We start from the raw sequence: 26,820 nt of genomic DNA, 5'->3' as shown, positions 1-26,820 counted from the left end.
TTTTACAAGGTTTAATAACCCTTGGTAAGATTTTAACTCACTTTGGACTTCAAATTATTGTACACACACACAGTGAGCATTTGATTAATACAATTCATAACCACTAAACAACATACAAACATATCACCGCAACTCAACACCCGTGAGATATTAAAGAAAAACCAATTACTGTAACCCTACAAGAAATATATTCAGGTCAGCAAATAAATAATTTAATGAAGATAAAATATTAATACCTGAAAACATTTATTGTTTAAAACAATTTTATTGTTGGGCTTTTTCATATACTAGATTGTGGCCCCAAGTTTCACCACAAAACATTAAATATTCAATACAGATAAAATGACTTGAACTGAAATGGTGAAGGCTTAAGCTTGTATACACATTAATTATTGAGTGTGAGTGATAATGTTCTTCTTAATATACAATACTGATATAAAATAAGCCAATATAATTGACACTTGGATACATTATTGAATGCCTAAACAAATGTGTTATCAAGTTTTCCTCTATCAAAGCATGTTGTTGTTATCTTACATTATCAGTGCTACATGTAGGAGCTCAAAGCTTTTGATATAGTTTCAGGCAGTGATGTACATGTATTCTATTTTTTTCCTGTGTTCACATCGTGTACTGGATAATTTCTTCATAATAATCTCTTCAGGAGTGCATTAGTTCAAAAAAGAAAGTTTCTTAAAATCAACAAACATTCGTTGTTTGTGTATACTATATTGGTGCATGCAAATAAAACTAAACACCGATGAATATATCGATTTAATAAAAAATATTAAATATGCAAATAAGGTTATGAAGTAAACTTACACACTAAAAACAGAGGAAGTATAATGAATTGTTGAAACTAATGTCTGCTATTTCTGATATGATTAAGTTCGTCAGGTCTACACTACACCATTATAATTTTCGAAGTTCCTGTAAAAAAACAAATATAATCTTTGAAGAGAAAAAAGATTACGGTTCATTTTCATTGAACATTGTAATTTGAGTTAACGTATAAAGTTGTGTAATGTATTTAGCTGAATTGACTTTGGTGACATAGCAGAAATGATATCAAATCATCAAAACAAAAACTGGTATTTCTACCTTTCTAACTACTCAGTATTTCTGGTTCACTAACAGTACTATGTGAATGCTAAGTTTAAAATATATTATAAGCCTGTTATTGTATTTCAGTGGGAAAATAGCTGCCATTGGGTGTATTATAGTGTGCATAAACCCTTGCTTTCTACCTAATTTAAACAAAATCAAAACATGTAAAAAAGCTAATACATTTAAAATATAAAAGAAACTTCCACCAATCCAATCGCAAAGGTAAATGTAATGTGTGAGTAAGCCGACATAAATGATATTAATTCAAAATTTGAAACGAATTGATGCACATAATTATGTTAACTATTATGATCTGCCTTCATTTATAACCAATTTAAACAAGCAGCCTGTCGGCTGAGATAGCTCCGCTGTTAGCAATGAACAAATTTAATTAAAAAACAGAAGATATTATTAGAAAATGAACAATATGTATAGTATCAAAGCAATCAGACTTGCTGTTTTCAACAAGAATCTGAAAATGGGCCATTCCAGTTTATATCTGCACCTCCACCCTGTTGATGAGCTTGTGTGTTTACTTCATACAGAGTATAATTTCCATGGGTGTACAAGTCATACAAGGTTTTATTTCCAAATCACCATTCACCATACAGTAATAGAAATCCAAAACTATAGTTCCTACTTATGGTGTTGATGAGTTCCATTGTGCCACCATACAGAATAGGATTTCTAAATACAACTCTCATCATATGCTAATTTACCAAGTTCAAAATTTTATATTTGATAATGGAAATCCAAACTAGTCCTCATTCATGGTGTTGATGAGCTCATTCGTGCCACCATCCTAATGTTATTTCAGTAATAACTATTTCATACTGGCCCAATTTTTTTACCATATACAGTCAGAATTCCAAGTTTTCTTTTAGTCATACTGTTGGAAATTCAAACTCATCAACCGGTATGTGGAGAGATAAACTAGGCCATATTTTATTTAGTAGCCATAACTGCCTGGATTTCCAGGATTTTTTTTTCCATACTCATCTGGATTTCCAGATTCTGTTTCTCCATATACAGTTGGAATTCCGGGGTATTTTCCCCATCATACAGACCACATCAACAGTGGGGGGGGGGTGCAGATATAAACTGGAATGGCCCAATATCACTTTTTACCAAAAATATTTATCAAAATTAGAGAAGTGAAGTTATCATCATGAAATGAACAAATCTGAGAGGTCTACCCAAGGTACATATACACCAAATATCAAAGCCTTCAGGCTTGTAATTTTCAAGAAGAAAAAGTTGAAAAAGTAAGAAGTTGATACGGACAATCACTCATACATTGTAGTATAAGCTCCGCTTGACAAAGTCAACAGTAGAGCTAACAAAATCAGTCAAAACTGTGAATGATAAGTTTAGAATAATTGTTTATAAAAATGCATAATTTCACATGATATCATAATTTCTCTACATGATTGAGGATCACTATGTCCAGCAATGATGGCGAGTTTATGACCATGATGAAGAAAAACATTTTACCTGGTGTACAAACTGTGGTAATACAAATGCAGCACTGTGTATTGCACTATTGTAATATCGTAGATTTAGCTTTTCTAGTTCCTCTCTGGACCACTTTCTAACTGGTTCATTAAATTTAGTTTTCTGAAATATAAATTAAAAGAAAAACAAATAATCCTAATGTGAACATGTGTCAGAATAGGCAATCTGGTCAGGCAGTTTGTGATTATAGTGACTTCTAGACTTGATCAATGTTCATTTTTGATGCATGAAGCCACCAGAAAAAGCATACACAAATTTTTACACAGTAATTTTATTTTTTTAATATCGTCAATGCACAGTCCCCAGTTGGTATTATAGATAGTCAGTCAATGTTTAGCACCAAGGGACTCTTTCATCATATGCATGCTTACACTAAATATTGTATTTTTCATTGTATTTTAGAGAAAGTAACACTGATAACCATAAACAGAAATGGGTGTCAGTTGGCCATTTTTGTTTTGAAAAATGACAGGCACCTGTAACTCCGAATGCAATTTGAATGAAATTGTCCTGTCCAACTCAGAAAAATGGTTTCAGGCACTTTAACAGACTGGGAATATAGTGTTTGATTTAAGTCAGATACCTATAAACTAAACAAATATTATCTGTGTATAGTAGAAAGTATAAATACTTTTAACCGAATGAGGCGATCAATGAAGAATTGATATGGACATGCATAAAAACAAAATGGCCACTATTTTGTCCAAATCTTGAAAATGTATGTGCACCTGTAACCCAATAAACCGATCATGACAAAGTTTGAAAGAAACGACCAAGGCCTTTTCAAATAAACAGTTCCTGACACATCTACACAAATATCAGAATTTAGTAAATTGAAGAATGAAAATTATCGCTAATCAGCCATATTTAGTCAAATTGTTAAAGAAAACTGAATACATACAAGTATGTAGGGTATCATGCATAGTCTTTGTGTAAAGATTGAATACGATTGGTCAAAAGTAGCTCTGCATAGACAGACAGAACCCAAATTAGTAATTTCTGACTCTGTCACACTTTGGCTTATCAAATCCGTCTGTCTATTCTGTCATACAATGTTAGTACTTACTGGATTAATAAACTACATAATGTATGCAACATGCACAACATACATGTATACCATGTACACGAACATTTGATTGTACTACAAAGCATAAAGCCAATATGGTAGTTACTGGATTGAGACTACAAAGCATAAAGCAAATCTGATACTTACTGGATTGAGATTACAAAGCATAAAACCAATCTGGTACTTACTGGATTGAGACTACAAAGCATAAAGCCAATCTGGTACTTACTGGATGGAGACTACAAAGCATAAAGCCAATCTGGCACTTACTGGAATGAAACTACAAAGCATAAAGCCAATCTGGTACTTACTGGATTGAGACTACAAAGCATAAAGCCAATCTGGTACTTACTGGTTTGAGACTACAAAGCATAAAGCCAATCTGGTACTTACTGGATTGAGACTACAAGCATAAAGCCAATCTGGTACTTACTGGATTGCGACTACAAAGCATAAAGCCAATCTGGTACTTACTGGATTGAGACTACAAAGCATAAAGCCAATCTGGTACTTACTGGATTTGAGACTACAAAGCATAAAGCCAATCTGGTACTTACTGGATTGAGACTACAAAGCATAAAGCCAATCTGGTACTTACTGGATTGAGACTACAAAGCATAAAGCCAATCTGGTACTTACTGGATTGAGACTACAAAACATAAACCCAATCTGGTACTTACTGGATTGAGACTACAAAGCATAAAGCCAATCTGGTACTTACTGGATTGAGACTACAAAGCATGAAGCCAATCTGGCCACTGGGATAGGTTGGAATAGTACAATAGCCATATCTAACAACTGGATACAATGTTTTACAAAATGATGTCATTTCTTTGATTAAATCAAGATGAAGCCATTGACATTCTCCTGTTAAGAAAAAGAACATGATAGTAGTTCAAAGTTTAACTGTCATTAGAAATGTTCACAACAGTTAGAAGAGGTACACATATGTTTACATATTGACAACGACTAGCGGTGTTAAAATTCAGTCATGCATTTCATAGGCAAGCAAGTAAGTTTGATCAATGATCACAATTACATTGCGCCTTGTCATAATGTTTTGTGCTGTTAAAGTACTAGATACAACTGTGAGCAATTGTGTTTTACTGAACTGCTTACAACATATAGTGCGGGAAATGTACATGTAGGTAAATCCCAATCACCGAACAGGACAATACTAGAACCTTAGAACACACAGATGTACAGTTTTGATGAGTGTCAATGTAAATATGGACCAGGATATCAAATAAAATGTGAAAGTTTCATCAAATTGAAAAAAAAAAAGTTAGGTTATCTAAACTTTCTATGGAAACAATGGCTGATTTCTCCTATACCATTTAGCCATTTGAATCAAACTAACGCAATAAAGTCATAATTCCAAAAACTATCAGGTACCCCCCCTCCTCCACTGAAGTCAAATATCTAAATACATATAGACAGCTAGAGATATGGGCTAAAGTCAATGATTAATTGTTGTACCAAATGATATTTCTAAGTGCCAAAAATATGGCTATATTGCTAATGAATTCATTTAGTGAGTTTACAAGGAACTAGTATATGAACAGGTAATTTATTTCGCCTAATTCACTGCACAAATGTTCAGAAACATTTTCAGTAGATTGAATTTGGCAAGTCTGGATTCCATACAACTGTTTGGCTGGTTATCATGGCTCGCAATTCATGTCAGAAATGTCTGCCAATACCCTTCATAGTCAATGGTGCCAATCATTAGATATGCAAATAGATATGCTAATTTTCTAAAACAATAGATGACAGTTCTACATTTCCCTCATGTACCTGTAAACCTAATATGCATGATCCTGATAACAATTTTGAATGAGTCGCCCTGTTTATTTCTGAGAAACGGGTCTGGACATATTTGAATATCAGAATTTAGTAAATTCTGCCAGTCAGAAAGGTCTTATATATGTATAATATTCTATTAACCTTATTTTCATGTCTTTAACATTTTCACCATCAGTTCCCTCTTTTCATCACAAAATAGTTCTGTTTATAGTCTACACTATAGTCCTTCAGAAGATTTGGACAAAAATAGCGAATTTTTTTTTTTAAATAAAAAACGAAAATTCACCCAAATTTTGTTTTGAGTGATTTACAATTACTATGGCCAAAACATTCCATCATACATGTATCTCAAAATTTTGTTTGGTAAACTATGCTAAAAAAAAAGTTATGTAGTATTATGAGGGCTACATTGGAGTATTTTGACTATCCATAGAATAATGTGTTCACATGGATTCCAAATGGCTGCTTTTTGATTATTTTGCATGTTAAGTTTTCTTGAAAACGCCTCCTTTCTCCATAAAAACTTTAAACATAAATGACTTGTATGTATGGGAACCATTATTATTGTCTTGCATTATCACAATAACAACTCACTAATTCAATCATGACTTGCTTTAGTACATTTCTGACTACGTCTGCCATCTTGTGATTATATACAGTGTGTTTTAAACATTCTAATAGTAAATCACTGTTTCGAAGCATAAACTAAACTAAAGAAAACTATTTCAGATTGCTATACTTAATAAATCATTTGTGAGCTTGATCAACATACAAATGTATGTCAAATACAATTCACACAACTTTGCAATAATGTTTTTGAATATGGTATATATTAATGTTTCTGTTATTTACCATTATTTTCAGATATTAACCAATGTGCGTGGTGATATTAAGTTATACATGTATATACAGACTGCTAACTGTATTACATTTTATAATTTAATTAGAATATATTGTGAATAAAAATCATAACTGTTTTCAAAAACAAACAAAACATAATTTCTGAAGTTGTCCAGTGTATGTACAATTTACTTTTCTGGGATTGCAGCAATAAATTTTTTTATTTGGTGATTAAGTTAGTCAGCCACCATGAGAAATTATTATTTATTTTCTGTGTTAAGACAACCTGTAAAATTGGGTCTACAAATGGGTTAGTATGCCAAAGACTCAAATGAAAGACCAAATCTGCTGGCCAAGATTCATTAACTAATGGATGTGACCTTGGGGAAACCCTGGTTAAGTTCTGCAGGAGTTCAAACAGATCTGATTGATCTGCATAGCACATCTACATGTAATTGCCATTTGACATTTGAAAATTGCAAAGTTGAGGTTGGCAGAATTAAAAATAACAGTCTGTATATGCAACTTTAACATCAAAACAGATGTCGGTGAATGTTTAAAAACACCAGTACATATAGCATAAACATTAATATTTACCATACATGTATACATGTACCATTAAAAAAGGTAATTGCAAAGTTGTCAAATGAGTCATGTTTTGTTATCTATGGAGATGACCTCACACTTTTGAATTGAGTGCATCACCCAATCATCTTCATCAATAGCCCATTGGGGTCAGGAAAACAAAAGTATCCAATGGGCTGTATCACATGGAACAGGCATGATACACAGGATAAGTTAACCACACAAAAAAATGTTTATATTTGCTGATTGCAAGTCCCACTTATTAATATGACTTCTCCAAATTATCTACACTGTCAAGTTAACACTACATGTATGCATCTAATTAAGGATTTCTAAATGAAAAAGGTTTACAATCTTGTATTTTTTATGACAATTTAGGACAATTTCACATTGGCTATATTAATTATGTGAATGTTTTATGTAAAAAAATAAAAAAGTCAATTATGGTTTTTAAAGTGCCAAAAAAAAATATTTTGATAATTGAAACATGATAGAAAAATCTAACAATCATATTTTGCTGAAAATATTGACTACATATTAAGTAATCATGATTACTTGTGTTGCTAAGCAACACAGGTTGAAGATAATTTTCTAATTATCAGTATTTTCTATGAACAGTTGTATGACAACAACTTAACACTAACAATAATTCTTTATGTTGCCGTGGCAACAATTATAGATACCTTACCTTGTGTACAGACTATACCATTTGGTTTTAATGCTGCTTTCATTAACTCATAATAGGGTTTCTCAAACAATGACTCAGCTGGGCCTACAACAAAACATCATGAAATATTATTCTTACTCACTAACTGTTAAAAACACTGATATATTGTAGCACAGACATTTATTTTATGATTCTCTGTGTGACTTTATTATGCACTCATCTCATGGCAATCATTATACTGTAAAATACTTGTTTTCGCTTGGAATTAATTTTCGCTATTTTCACTGAAGTAATGATTCAGTGAAAATAAAATCCAGCAATATACTTTTTTTCCTATATTTTACATTCAACTCGCCAGAAATCAGTGAAAATAAATTTCATACAAAACACTCAAAAAGTTTTTTTTAGCAAAAATTAATTCCAGCTAAAATAAAGTATTTCACAGTACTTCAAAGTTGATCAATAAATACAGTTTCAAGTCTTTGTAATTTATATTTTGCAAAGAGATTATATAGGTCATATGTGAAAAAGAATAATGGTGTCACATACCAATTTTTCAGATAAATGTGATACCACTGTATGCAGATTACATAGTTAATATATCATACTCTATTGATAAAAATTATATTTTAAATTTTGCAAATAGATAATATAGGTCATATGTGAAAAAAAATAATGTCACAGAAATTTTTGTCTTAGATACAGTAGATGGGATACCATTGTATGCTGATTACATAGTTAATACATTAGACTGTTGATTAAAATACGCCTTTTGAATGATTTTTTTAAAAAACTTGTGTTAATATAAAACTGTGCCTGGACGTATATTTTATTAAAAAACAAGCAGCCTCTCGGCTGAGATAGCTCCACTGTTAGCAATGCACATTACAATTAAAGAACAGAAGATATCATTAGAAAATGAACAATATGCATAGTATCAATGCAATGGGACTTGCTGTTTTCAACAAGAATTCGAAAATATCACTTTTCACCAAAAATTACAAAAATATTCATCAAAATTAGACAATTGAAGATATCATCACGAAATGTACATATCTGTGAAAGGTCCACATGTAGTATCTATATATGTAATATGAAAGTAATCAGACTTGTAGTTTTTAACAAGAAGTCAAAAACATCACTTTTTACCAAAAATTACAAAAATATTCACTTAGAGAATTAAAGATATCATAATGAAATGAATAAATCTAAGAGAGGCCTACCCAAGGTACATATACACCAAATATCAAAGCATTCAGGCATGTAGTTTTCAAGAAGTTGAAAAAGTAAAACATTGACACGGACGACAGATGGCGATGGACACCGGACGCCAACAGACAATCACTCATATGATAAGCTCCGCTCGACAAAGTCGACAGGGGAGCTAAAAAAAGAGGTACACAGACATATTTCAAACTGTTTAAGTAGTTTACCATGAGCTGATTCATGAGCAATAAAATCAAACAAATCCAGCTACGTGAAACTATACTAAACCAGCCATGCATGGCACAGTCCTCGTTAGTTATCAAATTTAAGATATATAGTTTTATTTATAGTAATATAGCTGGAATATAACCATGTCAGGAATATGATTTTTTAACATTAAAATGATTGACATTTGTATCTGATCGTCAAACAAGTACTTGTCCATATTGAGAGATATTGCTCTGGAACAGCATTCAAAATCAGCCATTTTGAATACACGTATATATATATATATATATATATATATATATATAACATGATGTATAACGAATATATAAAATTTGTATATATAATCAGTCAAAGCATGTCAGAGATATGGCTCTAGAAGCCCAATCATTAAAACAAAATTGCCGCCAGACAGCCATTTTGAATCCAATCTGAAAAATAAAATGACGTGCATCAGGAACCCGTAATGTCTAATATATGTACCAAGTTTGAACAAAATCCATCCATAAATGCCAGAAATGCTTGATATTTGATGATTCTTTAGCACAAAAATGGCCACCATTTGGCCATTTTGAATACGATCGTCAAACTAATCTGTTTATTTATGACAAGATGTATAATGAATATTTAAAATTTGAACATAAACAGTGAAAGCAAGTCAGAGATATGGCACGAGAACCATATTCATTAAAACAAAATGGACGCCAGTCGGCTATTTTGAATCTTATCTGAAAAACAAAATTATTTGCATCAAGGTCCCGTAATGTCTAATGTATATACCAAGTTTGAACAAAATCCATCTGTAAACAGCCGAGAAATGCTCGATTTTTTGGATTTTTTATCACAAAAATGGCCACTATCAGGCCATCTTGAATCAGATCGTAAAACAAAATGATGTGCATCAAGGTCCCATAATGTCTAATGTATATACCAAGTTTGAACAAAATCCATCTGTAAACAGCCGAGAAATGCTTCATTTTTAGGATTTTTTAGCACAAAAATGGCCGCCATTCGGCCATCTTGAATCAGATCGTAAAACAAAATAATGTGCATCAAGGTCCTATAATGTCCAACGTATATACAAGGTTTGAACAAAATCCATCTGTAAACAGCTGAGAAATGCTTCATTTTTAGGATTTTTTAGCACAAAAATGGCCGCCATTCAGCCATCTTGAATCAGATCGTGGAACAAATTGACGTGCATAGGTATAATATCATGTATGATGTATGTGTGAAGTTTGATTGTGATTGGTCCAGGCATTTCTAAGATACAGGTCTGGACGCACACACAGACGCACGCACGGATGCACGGAGGTCAAAACATAAGTCCCCGTTTTCAGACTGTGCTCGAACGGGGACTAATAACCATAACATGACAATAGCCAAATCACATGTGTTTTTTTATGACACTGTGCCACAAGCTAGGCTTGGCTACATGTTCTAGAAATGATAGAACATATTTGCTCAATTAGAAGCAAACCTCTAATATAAGCATCACAAAAAAAGACAAAAAAAAATTGCACTGTACATGTACATATACTAGATCATTAAAATTTGACTTATTTTGACAATAGACACACCTTAGTCATTTACAAAAGTATGTGGGTGTATTCGCTGCAAATACAAAGACAGAATAAAATGTTCAAAACAAAATGACACAGTGTCGTGTATAATATGGTCACTTACCTATAGGATCAGAAGAGTCTGTTATTATGACATCAAATTCACCTTTATGTTCACCCATGAAAGCAAAACCATCCCCGATATGCTGCAGCAGCTTGGGACTCTCATAACCCACTGCCATTGTAGGTAAATACTTTTTAGATACTTCTATCACTTTCTGTCAAAAAAACAACAAAAAATGAATATTTGCATTAAATCCTTGAATACTAAAATCAAATTTGTTAATATTTTCTTCAAAAAGACAGTAAAAATAGGCAATGTACCTACCGGGTATGTAAAGTTTAATTCGTCCAAAATATACAAAATTTATAAAAAAAATACATAAAAATGCATGAAATATTGCACCAAAACTGACTCGATTACTCCAAAAAAGTCTTCCATTTTATAGTATTGGGAGGTTGATGTTAGCATGTATATCTATATTCACCAAACCTTTTTTTTTTTTTGGCAAAAATGCCATTTTGTGAATTTTGGCAGCATTTCATTATTTAAGAAATATTATTCATATTAACGATTTAGACTAATTTAGAAATTCACATTTGTTTGCAAAATTATTACTTATAACCTACTATGACAGATGAATTGATAATTATTTTTTAAATTCACTAAATGACATTTTCTGACAACAGACTGGCACTGATTATATAATTCCCTATAATAGTATAGCTAATACATGTATATGGACACTGTATTATGTCAGTGTTGTACACTAGCACAATAAGACAATATTGAGGGTTACACTGTTGAATTCCTGTGATATTGAACTAATACATAGTGAGACGCTTCATTTGGGAATGAAAAATCAGAAAATGATGCTGATGTTAGACATGCTGAAAATTGTTGTTATTTGAATGGTAATTTCGCACTCTTAGACCATCAAGTATTTCACTTAATAGTCCACATGATTATTTCAGAATATGACTGCATTATAAACAAATTAAAATAAGGCTTCACATTAAGAATGTATCAACTTTAAAATATTTTTTGTTCAAAAGATATATATATCCTGCGTGTACATCTCCTGGGACATTTTTTGCATACCTCAGTGTACTTGGGTTTTGAACATACCCTAGATTCTACATGTACTAGTATATTGAAAAATATTGAAAAAATCTTTCCAAAAGCCTGGTGAAACAAGAATTTCATGAAAAAAAAACACTCAAATTTATTGTGTATTCTACTGTATCTGTGCAAAATATATTGAAAAATAAAAATCTACAAGAAGAAAATATTTCATCTTCACCAAATAAAGCAATGTATTAAACATTAATACAAAACTATATAAAATCCAATAATTACAATTTTGAACCTTATCTTGCTACAAAAATACCAGACAAAAAATTATTATATCCATATTTGAAACAAGTATTTGTACCCTGTAACCACGATTTAGTAATTGAGAAAAGAAGGGAGATTTAAGATAAATTACGACTTTGTCCTAAATACCATTTAAATAAACAAAAAAATCTTGACAGATATTGGGCCATTCCAGTTTATATCTGCACCCCCCTGTTGATGTGGTCGGATTTCCAGCACTGTATGATGGGGAAAATACCACGGAATTCCAACTGTATATGGAGAAACAGAATCTGGAAATCCAGACGAGTATGGATTAAAAATTCCCGGAAATCCAGGCAGTTATGGCTACTAAATAAAATATGGCCTAGTTTATCTCGCCACATACCGGTTGATGAGGTTGGATTTCCAAAAGTATTACTAAAAAAACTTGGAATTCTTACTGTATATGGTAAAAAAACTGGGCCAGTATGAAATAGTTATTACTGAAATTAGATAAGAATGGTGGCACGAATGAGCTCATCAACACCGTGAATCAGGACTAGTTTGGATTCCCATTATCAAATATAAAATTTTGAACTTGGTAAATTAGCATATGATGAGAGTTATATTTGGAAATCCTACTCTGTATGGTGGCACAAAGGAACTCATTAACACCATAAGTAGGAACTATAGTTTTGGATTTCCATTACTGTATGGTGAATGGTGATTTGGAAATAAAACTTTGTATGACTTATACACCCATGGAAATTATACCCTGTATGAAGTAAACACACAAGCTCATCAACAGGGGGGGGGGGTGCAGATATAAACTGGAATGGCCCATTGCACTCTCTGCTACAATCACCAATTCACTTCAGAAGCTTGTACACGTTTATCTACTTGAAAGCAGAGATGAGGATATAATCAAAAGCTTTGTAAACAGATGCTTAACAACACAAAATGAAATTGCATCAATTTTCCTTTGGTGTTACTTGCATGTTCACATGTCCATGTATATTATAGTTTTTGTTGCCTATATATTTAACGACTGATGGAAATGTTCTTTTTCGATTGATGCAATACTAGTAAAATGGTACTGTTACGATAAGATTTTATTATCTAATAAAGATACATGTATCAAATACAAAGGGTAGTATGCTAAATATTACACAACAAATTTATATCACCTAGACCCTCAGAAAATGGACAACTTGCTATTTCTTGTTAAATTGCAATCAAAAAAGGCTGCCAAACCAGTGGATCAATCAAAATTCCTAATGTGTTGAGAATTAAGTTTCAGAAGTCTAGGGCAATGATGGTCAAGTTCTAGAGTGACGAAGAAACAGCCGAAGAAGATGAGGAAAAAGAAGAGGAAGAAATACTTAAAAAATAATAGAATCCTAATGGACTTGGACACTAAGAATGAAATCCCCCAGTGGACTTGGAGTTATTTTCATACTTTATTGCTATTACCCTTGGGTTGAACTCTGTTAGGGTTGAACCCGACATGGCTCCGACCTTGTATACACATCGGGACCCAGAATGTAATCACACCCTCAATCATAACCTCTCATTTCAATTATGGCGGAGACAACATCATTCATAATTCCGCGCAATTTTTGGCTTGCCCTAATGGTGTATGAAATTATGTGTCAAAAATTTGTAAGAACGACTGAACAGATCCAATGGAAATGGAAAAGACACCAACGATTAAAATCCTAGAAGCGGTGATGGTACGATGATGTGTTTCTAGTAGATTTAGATTGGCAACAGTAACACATATCACAACAGTTAAACAATTACAAAATGGTAATTTTGCATGACAATAACTTCAGCGAATAGTGCGTTTCATGTTTATTCAAGATATACTAGTACCTAAATCATAATACCAGTCATGCTTAGAGACGTTACTTGTTTGTTTTTTCTCCCAGCACAACAGCATCATGTAAAGAAACAACACAAGCATGAAACCAAAATTGTTATCAGCCATGTTGTTTTCATACTAAGTATTTCAGGGCACTGTTCCGTTCAGCTCTGGTCGAACTGAATTGAACTCTGGCAGATCTCGGCTCTCATTCGGCCCCAATCATGTGAACACATTGGAGATAATCTCCTGTTCATCAGTGGGAGGAGCAGTAGTTCGGCCCTGATAGAATGCTGTCGTGTAAACGCATCATAAATTGGCACTATTGGGAAAGATTGTGAGAATGTGATCATGGCCACTTCCCAATGGTTTACTTAAACTATCCCATTTTGTAAGTGATAATGGCCTTGTAAAGTATTTCTACATCATAATATACGAATGTATTCCTTGAACAGCAATAAATTGAACAAAAGATTGAAAAAAGTAAAAACATTAAATTACGGATAGATAAAATTTGCTTCTTATAAATATAAATGTAAATATGAAAAATCTCCTGAGCATTTGGCCTATTTAATAGAAACAAAATACTTGTATTTTTGTTTGATATTATTTTACCATATCTACCCATGGCACATGCATTTCAATGTAACAAGTAGTTTAGTGCAGCTACATTTTTTTGTTTGTTTGTGTTTGGAAAACTGTTTTTATTGTATTTAACAACCTTTAGTCAATTTGCATCCTTTAATGTACATACTGATTCACTGATAGGATAATAAGGTCTACTTTCAATCACATCACTCGATTCAAAATATGATTCTTGTACTCAGATGATAGCAATAAGCAAATAATAAAATAAATAAGTGAAAAATGTATAATTGTTTGTAGAAGTGTGCTCCCAAGAGTTGACAAGCTCTGTTATCGAAAACTTGTCACCAGTCAGATTTTGCTTAGGTCGATTAATTTTGAATGTAGTCACCATGGCAACTAAAAATGATCAGCATACCCTGCAGTATATATGCAAATTTAACATATTTATATTTAATCTTCTTTAAATGCAGAAAACTATAATAGTACAGACATAAGATTAGGAATAAATAAATATTATTTTGAAAGGAAATATATTACTAGTATTTAGTGAGTACTCTGAAAAAAATGATTTCTCACCCAAGAAAATAAATTCAATCAAGAAAGCAAACTTAAGTAAATGCTACAATAAAGCCAATATTATTACTGTACCCGTACATGCATGTAATTGATAACAAAATCATACAGATCTGAATTAGAAATAATATGGTATTGTAAAATAGAGCTTTAAATTTTATTTAGATTACTTTCAAATTATTAACCTTGCAGGGTCTGAAAAGTGTCCATTGTCTGTCCACTTACCTTATCTATTTCACACTGTGTTACTGTTTCTACGCATGGGTGTTTCACAACTTCTCTCACGACACCACCATCACCACCACCAATAATCAGTACCTAATACAAAAATGAGAAAACAATTACAACCCAGTTTTTATATACAGCATCAAACTAATATGGAAATGCATGTACATGTATTACTAAGATCATAAAGTGTGCTATTGTGCCCCCTAAACCAATATGACATGACTCTTGGTTTCAAAGAGAATTTGTTGTTACACAGTAGTAATTTTGCGGTATTTTACAGGGTATTTTCATCCTACCATATTAGGAAATGCAAATTCCCAATATGGAATGATTACGCACATAAGCGTTCTCTAATAATAAAAACAAACATGGCTGCCACTAGGGTTTGACCGGACTCCACACAAAGAAGTTTGCTGATTCTGTTCTAAGATTTCTGGATTTCGGCATTCCTATGGTGTATCCTTGGAAGGAAAAGGTGTATAATATTTAGGTTATTACGAGAATACCTCAAAGTATGCACTCAGACAGTACACCGCTGCGCCTCGGTCGATACTCCAGCTGTACTGTCATTGTGCATACTTTGAGGTATTATTGTAATAAACTCATATTCTTTGGCACACCAACAACTCAAAGAAAATACAAGAATATAGTCATCATTTTGCAGAAAAACATTTCACGGTTGAAATGCAGTTATGAAATTTAATTTTACAAACAAAATAACGAAAGAAATCGGAAGTAAAAACAGTTTAGGTTGCGCCCAAACGTACACCCATATATAAAGTTTCGTTTCACACATAAGGTAGAAACAATTGAGCAATGACTACAAAATGTTTGTGTATTTTAAAGTGCCTGTGAAACTCCCACCCCATCAGGTTTTTGGATTCTGTTGCCCTGAACATTTGAAAACAAAAAATAAATAAAATAAATAAATAAATTGACTGAGTAAATTTGAAAAAGATTCTGAGTTGTAGCCATGACACTTTCCTAACACAGTCAACTGTCTCTGGCTTTCCAACTTCTCTTGAAGTGAAACTGTGCCACCAAATGTCAGACAAAGAGGAAGCCATGCAAGTGCCATGCACTGAATAAAACTTGTACATGTGTAGTTGTAATAGTATTTCTTTTACAAGTGTGTGAATTACTAATATATACAAATGAAAGTCATGATATTGATGTCTTCAATTAGAATAGAATAGTTAAAAATCAATTGAAAACCATTTTTTTATTACGTCATTTTATTTCAAGAGAGCAAAATTTTACCAAACATCTTGGTCAAATTGGTCCTCTAGCGGAATTATACCTATGCGTAGTCAGTAACCCAATAAGCGATCACTAACATAAGATCACTGCTTACCAAGTGGCGTTCATTGGCAGGTTAAGCCCATGGTCACCACGGGGGAAGAGATAAGAACATCAAGTTAATGTTTCAAACAAATTGACATTTTTGCAATCCTGAATAACGCTTTAAAGAGACCATTTAGTTCATGTTATGTAAGAGGTAGCAATAATTTTGATAGTCTCGTGAAAACGGAAGCGTTGGACAAACAGGAATTTACGCAGCACTTACAGACTGCTAATTGTTTTCAATTTTGTTGTCTGAAAGTTTCTGAATTGTTTGGTTATTGGCGTTGAATGACTACTTCACATCTGTGATCTTTACTTGCATCTTGATCGGCATAATAATATATGGAATAATATTCGGGCATGGACTGTCAATATGTTTCGACCAAGCAAATTTTAATATGATGTCATAGTTATGATGGGGACGATCACGGTGACTAGCTATGCCAGAAAGGGCATATTTTGCATCCAACTCAACCCTATGCTACAAACATGATATTATGTGTTCATTATGGTTCATTCTTCCTCAATGAACAAGTACATGAGTGGCAATTTAGACAAAGATAAGAAAATTACATAAGAAATGTGCCTCAATACACATATCAGCAATGCAGGCTGCCCAGTAAGTTCCCCTATATACGTCAGGGATGTTTCTGTATGCAAATGAGAAGCTAATGAGGAGTCTGTCTTTAAAATACACAAAAATAAAGTTGCCATAAACTGAGTTTAATTCAAACCCATTTTCTCACTTTAAAAAAATATTTTATGCTTGGAAACAAAAAAATTATTAATATTGATGCACCAATAAATGATTTTAGGTGAGAAAGCAGCATGCATTTCATGGTTATTATACATTACTTACATTTTTGGGGTGTGGATGACTGTTTAGAGGCAAGTGAGAAATCATCTCCTGGTAGGAAAACTCATCCCTCTCTGTACACTGTATAACACCATCCAAAACAAGAACGTTTCCATATGTTTTACTGTCAGAGAAATAAGTATTTTCTGATTAATTATTTGCAAGCTGCCTAGATGTACTCGCATAAGTACTCATGGGGTGTCCTGTGGCAAAAAGCGAAATGATAAGTACATCGCTCAAATAAAAAGAATTAATAATCTTTATAATTGTACAGAACTTTCTTTGTGAAAACATCCATTGTGAAGTTTCTGATTATATGATTAAATAAATTTTCACTAAAAAAGAACATTTTTTATGAGTAAAACATGGATGAAAAAAAGCTAAAAATTATTGAATGAAATTCACATGACTATTCATGACACAGTATCAACTAGTGCTAGGACACTTCAAATTGTGACCCTTCTGAAACCCATCACCAACCAGTGTTAATTTGGGGGATGACCATTATGGCATTAACAACTTTTTGGGGCAAAGACGGAATTGAAATGCTGCAAAAAATATCCTGCAGGGACCAATAAAAAAATCTGCACCCCTAAATCTAGAACAAATATTCAATATAGTGTGAAAAAAATTAAATGAAAACGAACTGGTCATGAAAACGAAGTGAAGAAAAAAAAATAACGTTTTATACAATTGCCCCTCCCAAATTTCCTAATCGTTCACCCCTTAATAGCAACCAGTTTCGACTGCATTTTCAGTCGCTTGGGTGTATACAGTTGTATACCGATCACATTGGCCATGTATACATCCCCCATTATTGCCAGTTGATATACGAATATTAAAGTAAGACAAGTTCCGTGGACGTCATAGTCAATCGTATCATCAGTTACAACACACAGAGCTATGGTCACAGTGGCATATTCAATGGCCGGGCGATTGCCTACCCCGGTTGCCTACCTTTTAAATACTAGAACATCTTGAAAGTCCGATCTGCCTTCATAAAGTACCTCTTCCACTTCGAGCGACATGCACTGACTTGGCCACAGGGGACTTACTTCTCTAAACCAACCGTTTTGTATCGAATTCATTATAGCCACACACAATCTTACTACCGGCGAATGAGCAAATGAATGAATGAATGGCAGAGCACGCTGACAACACGTTTTGACTGATAGACCGGAAGTGATGTTTGTTGCCGCTTTCCTCCAGTCCAGAGAGTGCTTCCGGGTTCACCACTACTAATTTGCAGACGACGTTTTATTGCATCTCGAGTTTGAATCTAATAAGAGGTACAGTTACAAAAAAAGTAATTACAATGTTGTAGCATAACCTTATTTGAAATTGTATGGGACAGGACCTTAACTAAAATGAATTATCATATAAAACAATACAATTGTCACGACTGGGTCAGTCTATGTTCCGTCAACACTCACGATCGGGTGCGTGATACACTACAGGTCCACTGGTTACTCTAAGAAATCCATGTCACAGACGTTCCACGTTGCTAAGACGCGTCGAGCTGGTGAAAATTCGAGAAAACAACACAAACTCAACTTTGAAGTAATCCTGAACAACCGAATTTATATATGTTAAACAAGTAGGGCTAATCTTGTTACACTATTCAGGGAAGTCTCAACAACCATCCCAAAGTACCGTTTTCTGCGAATGTTTGGCCTTTGTTTTCACCGCGATGGTTGCCGGGCGGTGAAAATGCCCGGATGTCCGCCCGAGGATAACTTGAAGCGCGAGTTAATATTTGTGTTAATAGTTGAGGCCCCAGTGCATAAAAAATCAGTGACGAAAGCCCGTAACAAAATGTATTTTACGGACGTGCTCTGGACTTTTTTGTACAGCGCCCCCAGCGTCTAAGACATCATTGGATTTTATTTGGTACTGGTGACACTTCTATTATAATCAATGTAAATATTAGTAGATGTAGTATTCTACTTCTGTATTATTGTGACCTTTGACCTAGTCTTGTCTTGTAATTAATTATGCGGGCATGCTCAGTAGCACCTAGCAACCGGGGTTCAGTCATCAGTTGGTTAAATAAACAAACCAGTCCTTTCCCTCAGATAAACTGTCTCATAATTATTCTTTAAGAACATTACATTTTGGCGACGAGTGATAAATTAGTTTAATGGTACACCCAGGATCATCCAGATGCAAATTTCCAGAATTTTTGAAGTAATCTGAAGAAGAAATTTGACCTTGAAGACAGAAAGTTGCAGAAATCTGAGCAGCAATACTTTAGTGCACAGCACCAAGGAGGTACAGTACATAATATAAATCAATTCTGGAGTGGAAAGTGACACATTGTGGACATGGCTACTGCATTACCAGTATTCCCAGCTTTTTCTGTGTATGGGGACTCTACTTCTATTGGTCCTCGATGGGAGAAATGGTTGAAGAAATCTGAGACATTTCTAGTTGCATACGATATAAAAAACAATGCAAGAAAACGAGCACTGCTGTTGTTTTCTGCGGGAGATGAGGTCGCTGATGTTTTTGAAACATTACCTGACGTTGAGGGCAGTGACAATGTATACAAAGCGGCTGTAGATGCCCTGAATAAATATTTCCTGCCAAAGGTGAATAAAACCTATGAGGTCAATGTTTTTAGGCATGCTACTCAGAAAACTGATGAATCTTTGGATCAGTATTTTACCCGTTTGAAACAACTAGCAAGAAATTGTGGTTTTCATGATGTTAATGAAGAAATAAAATCCCAGATAGTATTATCATGTGTGTCAACTAGGTTACGTCGTAAAGCTCTCAGAGATGATTTAACATTAGAGGCACTGTTAGATTCTGGTCGTTCTTTTGAAGTTTCTGAACGTCAAGCCAGAGGTATTGAAAATCAGTTTGAGACAGAAACAGAAGTAAATACAGTCCAGCCTGTAAAAAAGAGCCAGTGGAAAAGAAATAAATATAAGAAATCCCAGCAGTATACTGGTAAACCAAAACGAGTGGAGCCTGACAGAAAACACAAGTCGTGTTTCAGGTGTGGAGGAAAATATCCACATTCAGGTGAATGTCCAGCAAGAGATCAAAAATGCAGAAAATGTGATAAAACAGGACATTTCGCTAAAGTATGTCGGAGTAAAATATTGCAACATGTCAATTCTGCTACAACTAAAGATTTTTCTTCCTCAGATGATGATTATGCATATCACATCACAGTGTCCTCCATATCAACCAATCAACAGCCTGATACTAAAATTGACATAGATGGTCAAACAGTTAAATGTATCATTGATTCTGGTGCAGGGACAAATGTGTTAGACGAGAAAACATGCAAGCTGTTGAATAATGCAGAAATTACACAATGTTCAAAGAATGTGTATGCATATGGATCTAAGAAACCACTTCCAATACTTGGTGAAGTTAAGGTGAATGTAAAGTCTCCTATAACCCAACAGTCTACTGTCACTAAGTTCCATGTTGTAAAAGGATCAGCAGGAAATTTACTGGGTTATTATACAGCAACACAGCTTGGTTTACTACACATAGTAAATTCACTTTCTACATGTACCAGTGATAGTTTGATTGAGGAGTATGCAGACAGATTTGAAGGTATTGGCAAGATGCGAGATACAAAAGCAATTTTGCATATTAACACATCAGTCAAACCAGTTGCACAGCAGCATCGGCGAGTGCCATTCCATGTACGTGAGCAAGTTGAAGCAGAGATAAATAAGCTAGAGCAGTTAGACATAATAGAGAAGGCAGATGGAGCCACTCCGTGGGTATCTCCCATAGTAATAGTACCTAAAAAAGACAGGAATCAGAGTATGTGTTGACATGAGAGCTGCCAATCAAGCTATAGAAAGGGAGAGACATCCCATGCCAACAATAGAAGACCTGATTGTGGATCTGAATGGTGCAACGGTGTTCAGCAAGATTGATCTAAACCAAGGTTACCATCAGCTTGAGCTGGACACACAATCAAGGCATATAACTACGTTTGCTACTCATATGGGTTTATACAGATACAAGAGACTGAGTTTCGGAATAAACTCTGCTGCTGAAATATTTCAGAAAGCAGTATCAGACATGATACAAGGTATACGTGGTGCTAGAAATCTTTCAGATGACATTATCATATATGGTAAGACACAACAGGAACATGATGAAATGCTAAGAGCAGTGTTCCAAAGGCTGCGGAAGTATAACATCACAGCTAATCAACAGAAATGTGAGTTCAGCAAGTCTTTGATTCAGTTCTATGGTCATACATTTTCCAGTGCCGGTATAATGGCGGATGATAAGAAAGTGACAGCAATAATCAATGTCAGAGCACCAGAAGATGCAACAGCTGTACGTAGTTTCCTAGGCATGGCTCAATACATTGCTCGATTTGTGCCTGATTTTGCAACTATTGCAACACCATTACGTATTCTAACTCACAAAGATACAAAGTGGGAATGGGGACCTGAGCAACAAGGATCATTCGAGAAGTTAAAAAGCCTGATGGCAAGTCACAGGGTGATGAAATACTTTGATCCAAGGCTGAAAACAGAGCTGTTAGTAGATGCAAGCCCAACAGGCCTTGGTGCAGTTTTAACACAAGTAAATGAGACCAGAGATACTTGTAATATCATTGCATATGCAAGTCGTGCACTGACAGATACAGAGTCACGGTACAGCCAGACAGAGCGAGAAGCCCTTGCAGTTATATGGGCTTGTGAACATTTTCACATTTATGTATTTGGTTCAGAATTCAAGGTGATAACCGACCATAAGCCATTAGAAGGCATGTTCAATAAGTCTAATTCTAAATTAACAGCCAGACTTGAAAGACTAAGTTTGCGTCTTCAACCGTATCAAGTAGTTCTTGAGTATCAACCAGGTGAATCCAACCCTGCTGATTACATGAGTCGACATCCTGACCAGGTAAACCACTGTAAAGACCATGTTTCACGTATTGATACATACATAAATTTTATAATTGAGAATGCGATACCCCCTGCTATGACAATGGCTGAAATTAAGCAAGCAACATCGGAAGATGAAATCTTACAGAAAATAATGGAAGTTATTAACACACAAAAGTGGTATGATTTGCATCATGATGTTGTACAATACAAAGCAGTCAAAGACGAACTGTCAACAGCCAATGGAGTTTGTGTTACGTGGAAACAGAATTGTGGTTCCAAAGAAATTGCAACAGAAAGCCATATGTTTAGCTCATGTCGGTCATCAAGGTGTTGTAAAAACGGAAAAGTTGCTGAGAGAAACTCTTTGGTTTCCAGGTATTGACAAAATGGTGGAAGAAACAGTAACCAGGTGCATACCATGTCAAGCATCAACACATGGACCAAAACCTACTATCGAGCCATTAAAAATGTCTACACTGCCAAATGGTCCTTGGCAAGAGGTCTCAGCAGATTTCTGTGGTCCATTCCCAAATGGTAAATATTTGTTGGTAGTCATCGATGACTACAGTAGATACCCAGAGGTAGAAATTTGTAATTCTACATCTGCAGAAGCAGCTATCCTGCACTTCGATGCAATCTTTGCCAGACAAGGTATACCGGACATTGTTAAAACTGATAATGGCCCGCCATATAATGGAGATGAGTTTAAACGCTTTTCTAAATATGTTGGATTTAGACATAGAAAAATAACACCACTGTGGCCAAAAGCTAATGGAGAAGCCGAGAGGATGATGCGAACGCTGGAAAAAGCAGTCCGTGCAGCCAAGCTAGAAGGCAAAAGCTGGTGCCAAGGACTTTTTCAATTTCTGCGTCAGTATAGAGCTACACCACATTCAACTACAGGCATTTCTCCATTCAAAGCTTTGAATAGTAGAAAAATGAAAACAACCCTACCTCAGATATATAATAATAAACCTGATAGGAAAATTCAAGCAAGTGATGCAAAGAGAAAATTATGCATGAAGAAGTATGCAGACACACGCAACCATGCTAAAGCATCAGATTTAGGCATCGGAGACCGAGTCCTTGTAAAACAACAAAAGAGAAATAAAATGTCAACTCCATTCAATCCTGAGCCATATGAAGTTGTGAGTAAGAAAGGCAGTATGACCACCGTCCAGAGAGGAAATCATGAGATCACCAGAAATGCTTCATTCTTTAAGAGAATTCCTCATGAAAATAATGTAGAAACTAATCAAACAATATCGGACAATCTTCAAATATTAGACAATCCTCAAACATCAACAAATCCACCAGAATCGATACATAGATCCAAGAGAGAAAGACAAAAACAAGTTATCTTCAAGACTACATAACTTAGTTTCTAAAACATGTCATACTTTCGTGATTTGGGCAAAATAATCCGAAAATAATGGCATTTGAGTAGAAGGACGTCGATCCCTTCACTCACAATTGAAACGATTTTGAAGTTAGTGTTATCTAATTTCTTTTGTTTTATTGAGTGAACATATGCCTATGTTTTAAAAAAATTGTAAGTTCAAGTTCATACTTTCATAAATATTGTTCGTTCTTTGACTTTGATATTCACAATATCAACAATTACAATTTGAAGACTTTTAAATATTGATAAGTTATATTTGTTATACATGCTTTCGTGAGTTTCCTTGTTTATCTAAAAGAGAGGAGAGATGTAGTATTCTACTTCTGTATTATTGTGACCTTTGACCTAGTCTTGTCTTGTAATTAATTATGCGGGCATGCTCAGTAGCACCTAGCAACCGGGGTTCAGTCATCAGTTGGTTAAATAAACAAACCAGTCCTTTCCCTCAGATAAACTGTCTCATAATTATTCTTTAAGAACATTACAGTAGACTATGTCGTCATATCCAAATAAGAACCTCTTCTGGCACCTATATCATAAAAGGACGAGTTCGTTTACAGGACCCATTAACGTAAACAGTTTAATAAACCAGTGGTGAGAATGTCCCTATGCTTACATCAGTGTCTGTTAAAACATATAGCAAAACCGTACATGTTTAAACAGCTGGAAACGTACGCATTTTATTAAGCGATCAAATAATTTATGACATCTTTTAAATTAGCTTTAGATAATATATACATAAACAATATTGATACACTTGACATTTTAATAACAATTCCACAATTTATTCCTCCAACCAGCACTGCGTCTACTTAGTATATTAGCTGTGGACCCATAGCTCTTCTTGAGTTGGTCTTTAGTTTTTGTGATGGTATTTTCGTCATTGCTGATACATTTGGTGTTTTTATTTATTTATTTTTTGTGGATACTTATTGAAATTTTATTTACCAGACGAGTTATGGTTCCTCCCATAGATTTGCGTAACACAAGCGAGCAACGACAAATTTCAATATCCAAGAACAACAACTTTAAGAACACCAAATGTATCAGAAATGATCATAAAATACCATTACAACGATGAAAGATCGACACAGGAAGAGCTATGGACCCACCATGACAGCTACTTCCACATCTATATAACTATTACGTGTATCATCAGTTACGTAATCAGTCCTATTTTAATAATAATAGCCTTTTATGTAATCAACATTACTTTGCTTATTCTATCATGATTGAGAACGCATTTGAATTTTCCTGAAGTTCACATCTGCAGCATACAGAACCCGAACATCGACATTTAATGTGCAAGTAATCTAGAAAAAAATAACTGCATTAACCAACAGTTAATAATAACCACGTATATTTATAATAAGTAACAACCTCCATTTTACTAGTATGACCTTTATAGTACCATTTCCCTGAACTTCTCTAATTTCCCGCCATTGATAAATACCAGATTTTATGTCTGCATAGATTTATGCTCATTTTTCATTTGTATGTGAATAAACTAATTACATTTAACAACATCTGTAAGCGATAAACAGTATTAGCAAAAAGTACGAAATCCTCTGCATAAAGTACTAAAGAAATACCCCATACAACTTGTACGCCTCCGTTTCCTGTATGTAGCCCAGACGTAGACCCATCGGAAGGTGAAATTGTTCGGTGCTGTATTGATAATAAATCTTACCAAGGCAGTGTTCTGTATGGCGTAACGTAACGTTATTACTAAATATTTATAAATATGCCTTACTTGTAAATTGTGATACGAGTTGTGAGTACAAGAGATTCTTTGATAAGATATAACACATGTATATACATGTGACCGAAATTGCCTTCGATCATTTTTCTAATCTACGACTTGGTAAATTTTATTAGCAGTGTCTAAAATACACTGGTGTCAAATTATTCCAATTGCACCATAATTATTAAAAAGAAACAGTCCTTGCTTTCATTTGTCGCCTTGGTGAGGTCTATTGAAGGTGTTTAACATACGTAACCATAGACAGTGTGCAATTATTTCGTAGCAAATGCGAGACTGCACATGCCGCAGCGCGGTATGTCTCTAACTATGCCTTTTATTTTCCGTATCCGAAACTTCATTGCAGTTTTGAAGTTGTACTCTCACAATGAACGTGCGTGAAAGTACATCTTAGTTCTTTTCTTTTTTACAACAGTTTTGTTAGTGGCAATTCAAAACCCGGGATTTCCAACACATTTCTTCAGATCAGCCAAGCTCTGAGTCTTGAGACTACTGACTAAGCAGAGGCAGCCAACGAGCGATTTTACACAATTCCATACAAATTTCTATACAATGTTTATGTAGTTGTCCCTATCAATTTTAAAAAGCCCTCTACGCCTTTCAGAAAGTGCCGTCTCACTATGGAATTAAATCTTTGCACTTCCTTTTAATTTTCGACTCAACTGTATGGGCTGCGTGCATCCCCACTACCGAATATTTTTTTCGAACAGTTTCTGTACTTAAAAATGTACCTCAATTAATATCACTAAACGAATTATACACATAAAAAGAAACAAACACATCTATGAACATAATTTTTATTTATAAATGCCTTCAATTACGTTTTCAAAAGTGCCCTCTAGTGGTAATTTTTGGATTTTTGGAGCAAGGCTTAGTAGTATACTAGTATTTTGACCAGATTTAATGTCCCGAATACTGTAATACATTACAGTTAAGTCAAACATAAACAAAATGTTCATATAAATGAATGTTGAAGAGTTGATAAAAGGCGATTTTGAGGTGGCTACGTCACACATAATTTTGAAGTTTGTATATTCATTTATTTATATAGCTGACTAGAAAATTTCAATGATGCAATGCTTTACATGGTGAAAATGTTTTTATTGTAAAATAAATGTTAACATATAACCTCACTACTGCGTGTACACAGAACGGCGTATGTAGCTAGGATATGTGATTTACCGTTCACTGCATGTTCTTGCATGTTGTGTGACAGGCGTCAACCCTCGAACATCTGCTACAAAATTGAATGTTTTGATTCTGATTTTGAATTTAATTTGTGTTGGCTTAATGTCAAAATGCCAATCTTTCAGAATAGAAAATGGATAATTCCTCATAATTGACC

The 26,820-nt window shown here is 34.1% G+C and overlaps 2 protein-coding genes across 2 annotated transcripts; one reads left to right on the top strand and one right to left on the bottom strand.

Moving 5' to 3' along the window:
* Positions 1–229: 229 nt before the first annotated feature.
* LOC100370747 (spermidine synthase-like) lies at positions 230–18,608 on the bottom strand. Its single transcript, XM_006811951.3, has 8 exons — positions 18,389–18,608; positions 17,435–17,555; positions 15,229–15,321; positions 10,704–10,857; positions 7,608–7,691; positions 4,410–4,555; positions 2,602–2,724; positions 230–930 (listed from the first exon to the last, which is right to left on the bottom strand). The coding sequence occupies exons 1-8, from the start codon at positions 18,517–18,519 to the stop codon at positions 913–915; spliced, it is 870 nt and encodes a 289-aa protein (XP_006812014.1). The 5' UTR covers positions 18,520–18,608; the 3' UTR covers positions 230–912.
* A 1,147-nt stretch (positions 18,609–19,755) lies between these two features.
* On the top strand, positions 19,756–21,234 carry LOC144357499 (uncharacterized). The gene has a single exon (XM_078011666.2). It carries the CDS (start codon positions 19,756–19,758, stop codon positions 21,232–21,234), a length of 1,479 nt encoding a protein of 492 aa, XP_077867792.2.
* Positions 21,235–26,820: the final 5,586 nt, after the last annotated feature.

The sequence above is a fragment of the Saccoglossus kowalevskii genome, chromosome 15 (assembly GCF_978046115.1).
Source record: "Saccoglossus kowalevskii chromosome 15, keSacKowa6.1, whole genome shotgun sequence".
Taxonomy (NCBI): Eukaryota; Metazoa; Hemichordata; class Enteropneusta; family Harrimaniidae; genus Saccoglossus; species Saccoglossus kowalevskii.
This window is presented reverse-complemented; position numbering and strand designations above follow the sequence as displayed.

Coding starts and splice junctions, on each gene's coding strand:
- LOC100370747 (XM_006811951.3), bottom strand. CDS start 18,519: ATGAATTCGATACAAAACGGTTGGTTTAGAGAAGTAAGTCCCCTGTGG. Junction 17,556..18,388: donor GATGTTCTAGTATTTAAAAG/GTAGGCAACCGG, acceptor TTTCTCTGACAG/TAAAACATATGGAAACGTTC. Junction 10,858..15,228: donor CACAGTGTGAAATAGATAAG/GTAAGTGGACAG, acceptor TTTTTTTGACAG/AAAGTGATAGAAGTATCTAA.
- LOC144357499 (XM_078011666.2), top strand. CDS start 19,756: ATGGCTACTGCATTACCAGTATTCCCAGCTTTTTCTGTGTATGGGGAC.